This window comes from Palaemon carinicauda, chromosome 26 (assembly GCF_036898095.1).
Source record: "Palaemon carinicauda isolate YSFRI2023 chromosome 26, ASM3689809v2, whole genome shotgun sequence".
Lineage (NCBI taxonomy): Eukaryota > Metazoa > Arthropoda > Malacostraca > Decapoda > Palaemonidae > Palaemon > Palaemon carinicauda.
Window position 1 is genome coordinate 28,643,914 of NC_090750.1, and position 9,218 is coordinate 28,653,131.

At 48.9% G+C, this 9,218-nt stretch overlaps 1 protein-coding gene and 1 pseudogene across 1 annotated transcript; both read left to right on the plus strand.

The window, feature by feature from the left end:
• The first annotated feature begins 416 nt into the window (after window positions 1–416).
• LOC137619860 (ctenidin-3-like) lies at window positions 417–953 on the plus strand. The gene has a single exon (XM_068350150.1). The coding sequence runs from the start codon at window positions 417–419 to the stop codon at window positions 951–953; it is 537 nt and encodes a 178-aa protein (XP_068206251.1).
• Window positions 954–1,462: 509 nt separating this feature from the next.
• LOC137619861 (golgin subfamily A member 6-like protein 22) lies at window positions 1,463–6,635 on the plus strand (annotated as a pseudogene).
• Window positions 6,636–9,218: the final 2,583 nt, after the last annotated feature.

The window sequence follows — 9,218 nt, forward strand, 5'->3', positions numbered from 1 at the left end:
ACAGTAGAGGAAAAGGATGGAGAGGAGGTAGAGGAGGAAACACAGGGTGGGAGGAGGAAAGGTGGAGGAATAGGAGGAAGAGGAAGAAGAGGAGGAGGAAGAAGAGGTAGAAAAGAAGGAGAAGGAAGAGGATGTGGGAGAATAGGAGGAGGAAAAGGAGGCTGAAAAGGAGGAAAAGGATGAGGAGGTGGGAGAACAGGTGGAGGAAGAGGAGGCAGAAAAAGGAGGTGAAGGAAGAAGAGGTGGGAGAAGAGGAGGCGGAAGACGAGGCAGAAAAGGTGGAGAAGGAAGAGGAAGTGGGAAAAGAGGAAGAGGAAGAGTAAAAAAAGAATGTGGAGAAAGAAGAGGAAGAGGTGGATGTTAAAGAGGTGCAGAAAGAAGAGGAGGATACGAAGGATGAGGATGAGAAGAAAAAGATGTGGAGGAGGAGAGGAAGATGTAGAGGAAGAGGAAAATGTGGAGGAAGAGAAGAAGATGGCAGAGGAACAAGGGGAGGAGGAGGAAGAGGTGGAATAAGAAGAGAAGGCTGGGGAGGCGGTGGAAGAGGAGGAAAATGTGGAAGGAGAGAAAAAGAGGGCCGAGGAAGAGGAGGAAGAGGAAAAGGAGTTAGAGGAAGAGAAGAACATGGCAGAAGAAGATGTGAGGGAAGAGAAAAAGATGGCAGAGGAGGAGGAGAAGAAGAAGAAAATGGCAGTAAAGGAGGAGGAGGGGGAGGTAGAGGAGGAAGGAGAGGACGCAGGGGAAGAGGAGGCAAAGGAAGAGGAGAAGGGAGAACGGGCAGAGAAAGTGGAGGAGAAGGCCGAGGAAGAGCAGACACAGAGGAAAAGAAGGAAGAAAGGGCAAAGGAAGTGAAGGAGAAGGCAGATGAGGAGGATAAGGAAGAGGGAGTAGAGGAAGTGGAGGAGAAAGCAGAGGAATGGAAGGCAAGGCAGATGAAGTGGAGGAAAAGATAAAGGACGAGGAGGCAGATGAGGAGGAGAAGGAAGGGGGCCGAGGAATTGAGGAGAAGGCAGAAGGAGACAGATGAGGAGGAAAAGAAAGAGAGGGAAGAAGAGGTGGAGGAGAAGGCAGAGGAAACGGAGGCAGATGAGGAGGAGAAAGATGAGGGGCCAGAGGAAGTGGAGGAGAAGGCCAAGGAAAAGGAGGCAGATGAGGAGGAGAAGGAAGAAAGGGCAGAGAATGTGGAGAGAAGGCAGAGGAAAAGGGTCCAGATGAAGAGGAGAAGGAAGAGGGGGCAGAGGAAGTGGAGAAAAGGCAGAGGAAAAGAAGGCAAATGAGGTGAAGGAGGAATAGGGGCCAGAGGAAGTAGAAGAAAAGATAGAAGAGGAGGAGGCAGATGAGGAGGAGAAGGAAGAGGGGGCAGAGAATGTGAAGGAAAAGGCAGAGGAAAAGGAGGAAGATGGGGAGGAGATGGAAGAGGGGACAGAGGAAGTGGAAGAGAAGGCAGAGGAAAAGGAGGCAGATGAGGAGGAGAAGGAAGGGGGTGCGGGCAGAAAAAGCGGAGAAGGTAGAGGGTAAGGAGGCATATGAGGAGGAGAAGGAAGAAGGGGCAGAGAATGGGGAGGAGAAGTATTTAGACGAGGAGGAGAAGGAGGAGGGGGCAGAGGGAGCGGAGGAGAAGGCCAAGGAAAAAGAGGCAGATGACGAGGAGAAGGAAAAGGGAACAGAGGAAGTGGAGGAGAAGGCCAAAAAAAAAGGAGGCTGATGAGGAGGAGATGGAAGAGGGGGCCAGAGGAAGTGGAGTAAAAGGCAGAGGAAAAGGAGGCAGATGAGGAGGACAAGGAAGGGGGAGAGAGGAAGTGGAGGAGAAGGCAGAGAAAAAGGAGGGCAGATGAACAGAAGGAAGAGGGAACAGAGTAAGTGGAGGAGAAGGCCGAGGAAAACGACGCAGACAAGGAGGAGAAGGAAGAGAGGGCAAAGGAAGTGAAGGAGAAGGCAGAGGAAGAGGAGGCTGATGAAGAGGAGAGGGAAGAGGAGGTGGGAAAAGAAGAGGAGGAAGAGGAGGCAGAAAAGGAGGTGATGGAAGGGGAGGTGGGAGAAGAAGATGATCGAAGAGTAGGCAGAAAGAAAGGGGAAGGAAGAGGAAGAGGAAGACGAGGAGAAGGAAGAGGGGGCAGAAAAGGAGGAGAAGGAAGAGGATGTGGGAGAATAGGAGGAGAAAAAGGATGCTGAAAGGAGGTGAAGGAAGAGGAGGTGGGATAAGAAGAGGAGGAAGACGAGGCAGAAAAGGTAGAGAAGGAAGAGGAAGTGGGAAAAGAGGAATAGAAAGAGAAGAAAGAGAAGCTGGAGAGAGAAGAGGGAGTGGAAGAGGTGCTGCTGAAGAGGTGCAGAAAGAAGAGGATACGGAGGATGAGGAGGAGGAAGATGTGGAGTAAGAATAAAATTTGGAGGAAGCGAAGAAGGTAGAAAAAGATCAGCAGAAGGAGGAGGAAAAGGTGGAGGAAGAGGAAAATGAGGAGGAAGAGGGGGAGGAGGAGAAAAATGTGGGTGGAGAGAAGAAGATGCCAGAGGAAGAGTAGGAGGAGGAGGTGGAGTAAGAGAAGAACATGGCAGAAAAAGAAGTGAAGAAAGAGAAGAAGTTGGCAGAGGAAGAGGAGTAAGAAGAGAAATAGGTGATGGAAGAGAAAAAAAATACAGAGAAAGAGGAAGCGGGGGAGGACGCAGGGGGGAAAGGGGCAGGAAAGGGAAGAAGAGGCAAAGGAAGTGGAGGAGACGGCAGGGGGAAAAAGAGGCAGATGAAGAGGAGAAGGAAGAGGGGGCAGAGGAAGTGGAGGAGAATGCAGAGGAAAAGGAGGCAAATGAGGAAGAGAAGGAATAAGGGGCCAAGGAAGTGGAGGGGAAGGCAGAGAAAGAGGAAGCAGGTGAGGAGGAGAAGGAAGAGGAAAAGATAGCGGACGAGGGGGCAGATAAGGAGGAGAAGGAAGAGCGGGCAGAAGAATTGACGAGAAGGCAGAATAAAATGAGACAGATGAGGAAGAGAAGGAAGAGGGGGAAAAAGAAGAGGAGGGGAAGGCAGAGGAAAAGGAGGCAGATGTGGAGGAGAAGGAAGAGGGTGCAAAGGAAGTGGAGGAGAAGGCAGAAGAAAAGGAGGCAGATGAGGAGAAGAAATAAGAGGGGCCAGAGGAAGTGGAGGAGAAGGCAGATGAAAAGGAGTCATATGAAGAGGAGAAGGAAGAGGGGGTAGATGAAGTGGAGGAGAATGAAGAGGAAAGGAGGCAGATGAGGAGGAGAAGGAAGAGGGCGCAGAGGAAGGGGTTGATAAGGCAGAGAAAGAGGAAGCAGATGAGGAGGAGATGGAAGAGGGGGCAGCGGAAGCGGAGGAGAAGGAAGAGGAAAAGGAGGCAGATGAGGAGGAGATGGACGAGGGGTTAGAGGAAGTGGAGGATAAGGCACAGGAAGAGGAGGCAAATGAGGAGGAGAAGGAAGAGGGGGAAGAGGAAGTGGAGGAGAAGGCAGAAGAATAGGAGGCACATGGGGAGGAGAAGGAAGAAAGGGTAGAGGAAGAGGAGGAGAAGGCAGAGGAATAAGAGGCAGATGAGGAGGAGGAGGAAGGGGGGGAGGGGCAAAGGAAGCGGGGGAGAAGGCATAGGAAAAGGAGGCAAATGAGGAGGAGAGGGAAGAGAGGCAGTGGAAGTGGAGGAGAAGGTAGAGGAAAGGGAGGCAGAGGAGGAGGAGATGGAAGAGGGGGCAGAGGAATTGGAGGATAAGGCAGAGGAAAAGGAGGCAGATAAGGAGAAAAAGGACTAGGTGGCAGACGAAGTGGAGGAGAAGGCAGAGGAAGAGGAGGCATATGAGAGTGAGAGGGAATCAAAGAAAGAAGAGATAGAAGAGGTAGAGGAAGAGGTGGAGGCTGAAGAGGTGCTGAAAGAAGCGGAGGATGTGAAGGATGAGGAAGAGGTGGTGGAGGAGGAAAATGTGGAAGAAGAGAAGAAAATTGCAGAGGAAGATGGGGAGGAGGAGGAAGATGTGGAGGAAAGAGAAAAGGTGGAGGAAAAGGTGGAGGAAGAGGAAAATGTGGAGGGAAAGAAGAAGGTGGTAGAGGAAGAGAAGGAGATGGAGGAAAAGGTGAATAAAGAGAAGAACATGGCAGAGGCGGGGGTGGATGAAGAGAAGAAGATGGCCGAGGGAGAGGGAGAGGAGGGGAAAGAGATGGAGGAAAAGAAAATGGCTGAGCAATAGGAGGAGGTGGAGAATAAAAGAGGATGGAGAAGAACATGAGGAAGAAGAGAAGGCAGATGAGGAGGTGAAGGAAGAGGGAGCAGAGGATGTGGAGGAGAAGGGAGAGAAAAGGAGGCAGATAAGGAGAAAGAAGAGGGGGCAGAGGAAGTGGAGGAGAATACAGAGGAAAAGGAGGCAGATAAGAAGGAGAAGGGAGAGCGGGCAGAGAAGGAAGGAGAAGGTAGTGGAAAAGGAGGCAGATGAGGAGGAGAAGGAAGATGAGCCAGAGGAAGTGGAGGAGAAGGCAGAGGAAGAGGAGGCAGACGAGGAAGAGAAGGAAGAGGGTGGAGAGGAGGTAGAGCAGAAGGTAGAGGAAGAGCAGGCAGATAAGGAGGAGAAAGAAGAGGGGCCTGAAGAAATGGAAGAGAAGGCAGAGGAAGAGGATACAGAGGAGGAGGAGAAGTAAGAGGGGCCAGAGACAGTGGAGAGGATACAGATGAGGAGGAGAAGTAAGAGGGGCCAGAGGAAGTGGAGAGGAAAGCAGAGGAAAAGGAGTCAGATGGGATGGAGATGGAAGAGGGGGCAGAGGAAGTGGAGATGGCAGAGGAAATGAAGGCAGATGAGGAGGAAAAGGAAGAGGGGCCATAGGAAGTGGAGAAGAAGGCAGAGGAAAAGGAGGCAGATGATGAGAAGAAGGAAGAGGGGGAAGAGGAAGTGGAGGAGAAGGCAGAAGAATAGGAGGCACATGGGGAGGAGAAGGAAGAAAGGGTAGAGGAAGAGGAGGAGAAGGCAGAGGAATAAGAGGCAGATGAGGAGGAGGAGGAAGGGGGGGGGAGGGGCAAAGGAAGCGGGGGAGAAGGCATAGGAAAAGGAGGCAAATGAGGAGGAGAGGGAAGAGAGGCAGTGGAAGTGGAGGAGAAGGTAGAGGAAAAGGAGGCAGAGGAGGAGGAGATGGAAGAGGGGGCAGAGGAATTGGAGGATAAGGCAGAGGAAAAGGAGGCAGATAAGGAGAAAAAGGACTAGGTGGCAGATGAAGTGGAGGAGAAGGCAGAGGAAGAGGAGGCATATGAGGGTGAGAGGGAATCAAAGAAAGAAGAGATAGAAGAGGTAGAGGAAGAGGTGGAGGCTGAAGAGGTGCTGAAAGAAGCGGAGGATGTGAAGGATGAGGAAGAGGTGGTGGAGGAGGAAAATGTGGAAGAAGAGAAGAAAATTGCAGAGGAAGATGGGGAGGAGGAGGAAGATGTGGAGGAAAGAGAAAAGGTGGAGGAAAAGGTGGAGGAAGAGGAAAATGTGGAGGGAAAGAAGAAGGTGGTAGAGGAAGAGAAGGAGATGGAGGAAAAGGTGAATAAAGAGAAGAACATGGCAGAGGCGGGGGTGGATGAAGAGAAGAAGATGGCCGAGGGAGAGGGAGAGGAGGGGAAAGAGATGGAGGAAAAGAAAATGGCAGAGCAATAGGAGGAGGTGGAGAATAAAAGAGGATGGAGAAGAACATGAGGAAGAAGAGAAGGCAGATGAGGAGGTGAAGGAAGAGGGAGCAGAGGATGTGGAGGAGAAGGGAGAGAAAAGGAGGCAGATAAGGAGAAAGAAGAGAGGGCAGAGGAAGTGGAGGAGAATACAGAGGAAAAGGAGGCAGATAAGAAGGAGAAGGGAGAGCGGGCAGAGAAGGAAGGAGAAGGTAGTGGAAAAGGAGGCAGATGAGGAGGAGAAGGAAGATGAGCCAGAGGAAGTGGAGGAGAAGGCAGAGGAAGAGGAGGCAGACGAGGAAGAGAAGGAAGAGGGTGGAGAGGAGGTAGAGCAAAAGGTAGAGGAAGAGCAGGCAGATAAGGAGGAGAAAGAAGAGGGGCCTGAAGAAATGGAAGAGAAGGCAGAGGAAGAGGATACAGATGAGGAGGAGAAGTAAGAGGGGCCAGAGACAGTGGAGAGGATACAGATGAGGAGGAGAAGTAAGAGGGGCCAGAGGAAGTGGAGAGGAAAGCAGAGGAAAAGGAGTCAGATGGGATGGAGATGGAAGAGGGGGCAGAGGAAGTGGAGATGGCAGAGGAAATGAAGGCAGATGAGGAGGAAAAGGAAGAGGGGCCATAGGAAGTGGAGAAGAAGGCAGAGGAAAAGGAGGCAGATGATGAGAAGAAGGAAGAGGGGGCAGAGGAAGTGGAGAAGGCAAAAGACAAGGGGGGGAAGATGATGAGGAGAAGGAAGAGAGGGCAGAGGAAGTGGAGGAGAAGGCAGAAGAAGAGGCAGATGAGGAGATGGTGGAACAGGAGTTGGAGGAGGCAGTGGCAGCCATTTAAAAGGAGGCGGAGGAATAGGACGATAAGGAGCTGGATGAGGATGTCGAAGGAGAAGAGGGAGAAGAAAAGGAGGCAGAAGGAGAGGAGGAAGAGGAGGCAGAAGAAGAGGTGGCTAGGAGAGGTGGGGAAAGTGGAGGAGGAGGAGGAGGAGGAGGAGGAGGAGGAGGAGGAGGTGGAGGAGGGAGGTAAGCTTAAGAAGAGAGATGAGAAGTAGATGGAAGAAGAGGATCTGGAAGAGGATGAGGTGGTAAGAAGAGGTGGAGGAATGGGAGGAGGAGGAGGAGCTATGAGAGGAAGCAGAGGAAGAGTATGTGAAAGAAGAGTAGGAGAAGACGGAAGAAGATAAGAAAGAGGAATAAGAGGAGGAAGAGAAAATAGGGAGGGGGAGGAGGATGAGGAGGAGGCAGAGGAAGAGGAGGATGATGAGGCAGAGGAAGAGGAAGATGATGAGGTGAATTCAGCAGCGGAGGAAAATGCGGACTAGGAGAATGAAGAAGAAGCAGAGAAAGAGGAGAAGACTGAGAAAGAGGAGGTGGAGAAAAAGGAGGGGAAGAAAGAGGAAGAGTAGGAGGAGGGGTGTAGGAAAAGTAGGATTAATAGAAGACAGAAGAGGAGGAAGGGGAAGAGGATACAGAAGAAGAGGAGGAAGGAGAGGAAGATGAGTAAGCAGAAGAGGGGAAAGAGGAAAAGACAGCATCGGAGGAAGAGGAGGCACAGAAAGAGGCATAGGAAGATGGGTGCTGGGCTTGGTAGAAATAGAGAAAGTAAGTAACAATCCCACAAAAAGGTGATGAGAGCAAGTGATTCCAAAACGTCATATTGAACATAAAATTGAAAGCTAAATGGAATGATTCAAAAATTCAAGTGAAATATTGGAGTTAAAATATTAAGTTAATTATGTGTTTTAAAGCATTTAAATCTATCTTCTACTTGGATTTAAAACTTTGAAAGATATTTTACATGATAAGAACTTCCATCGTTTATGTGATGTAAATATTATATAATGATTACTGGGAATAATTCTAGGCTCAAGTACGTTATTATTAGTGAGGTGCAGAAGTTATTTGTGTTAAAGTATAGAATAAGTATAATTTAAGCATAATGTAAAGTAAATCACTGAGTTGTGAAGTAGTTAACGATGATATTGAGTTGTTTTGCCCGGTCAAGATACCACTATCAATGGTTCTTGTGGTCGAGTCTCAAGACTCTTGAGAGCTAGAGCAAAGGCCAGTCATTGGGTACCTTTGGTTTCTGAGTATGGTACCAGCGAGTACGTGGACAATGATTTTGTATTATCACTTTTACAAACTAAGCTACAGCCCTATTAGGAAAACCAAGTTGTTATAAGCCCAAGGGCTCCAACAAGGAAAAATAGTCCAGTGAGGAAAGAAAATAAGGAAACAAGAGAAGTAGTAAAGAATCCAAATAAAATGTCTTAAGAACAAAAAGAACATTAAATTAGATCTTTCATATATAAACTATAAAAACCTAAAAAAAAACAGGAGGAAGATAAATAAGAACAGCGTGCCTGGGTGTACCCTCAAGCAAGAGACTCTAATCAAAGACAGTGGAAAGCTGTGGTATAGAGGCTATGACACTACCCAAGACTAGAGACCAATGGTTTGATTTTGGAGCGTCCTTCTCCTAGAAGAGCTGCTTACCATAACTAAAGAGTCTCTCCTACCCTTATTAAGAGGAAAGTAGCCATTGGACAATTACATTGCAGTAGTTAACACTTTGAGAGAAGACTTTTTCATCAATTTCAGTATTGTCAGGTGTATGAGGACAGAGGAGAATATGGAAAGAATAAGCAAGACTACTTGGTGAATGTGTAGGCTGAGACAAAATCAACCGTAACTAGAGAGAGGGATCCAATGCAGTAACCGAAGGTTGAGTTTCAATAGCTAAAATCATATACTTTATCATTTGATTTCCTATTGAAAATTAACCTGAGCTATCTCTCCAAAGGGCAATAAATCACGAAGTGTTTGAGATTTGGTCATTTTGAATCCCGCGAAAACTTACGGGTTAAACATCATAACAATTTTAGGGTTTTGGGTTGTGGGATAGGGGCACATGCCAGTATGGGTGGCTACCCAGAAAAAAATCAAAATTACTTGCCACGTGCAATTTAAATTTCCCATGTTTAGAATGGGACTTTTTTTGAAAAATACTTGAAGTTGATGTGCTGAAAATTTCGTCGATAGATTCCGCTTGAACAACATGAAGTTACCGGCCGACCGCCTGGCACGTGCACGGCCGGAAATTGCGTCATCGGACCACTGGCGACCCCTGGCATCAAAACGGTGCAACCAGGACGCACCAAATCGATGCAGCCAGCAAGTGGACGGAACAGGGTTTCAGCACTCACCACGAGGTGTCAATCACACATGCACTTGCACGTGCAGCCAGGGAGGCCTGTACATGGGACTCAATGCCTGTGTGGGGTACTCACACTTGCTGGGGGCGTGTTTGTCCATGTGGTACTTGAAACCAATGGCATCTTTCATTCTGGAGATTCGTGGGGGTAAGTGGAAAAGTGCGACATTTTGGTTCTATTGTGAAAATGGCCCACTTTGCATGTGCCCTGTTCGAGAAAAAGTAATCTAGTAGTGACCTCCACCCGCGTGATTATAGCTTTTTCAAATGGTACCCATTGCTTGTCGTTACCTTGTAAATGGGGGGTGCTACGCTGGGCCAAGTGATCTCATGACCTCCCAGATTTCGCCTCTCTGAACCCATGCTAAAGACACATGACTGCTTAACGTAAAT

Bases quoted from the DNA above. Each gene is read 5' to 3' on its own strand.
- LOC137619860 (XM_068350150.1), top strand. From the start codon at position 417: ATGTGGAGGAGGAGAGGAAGATGTAGAGGAAGAGGAAAATGTGGAGGA.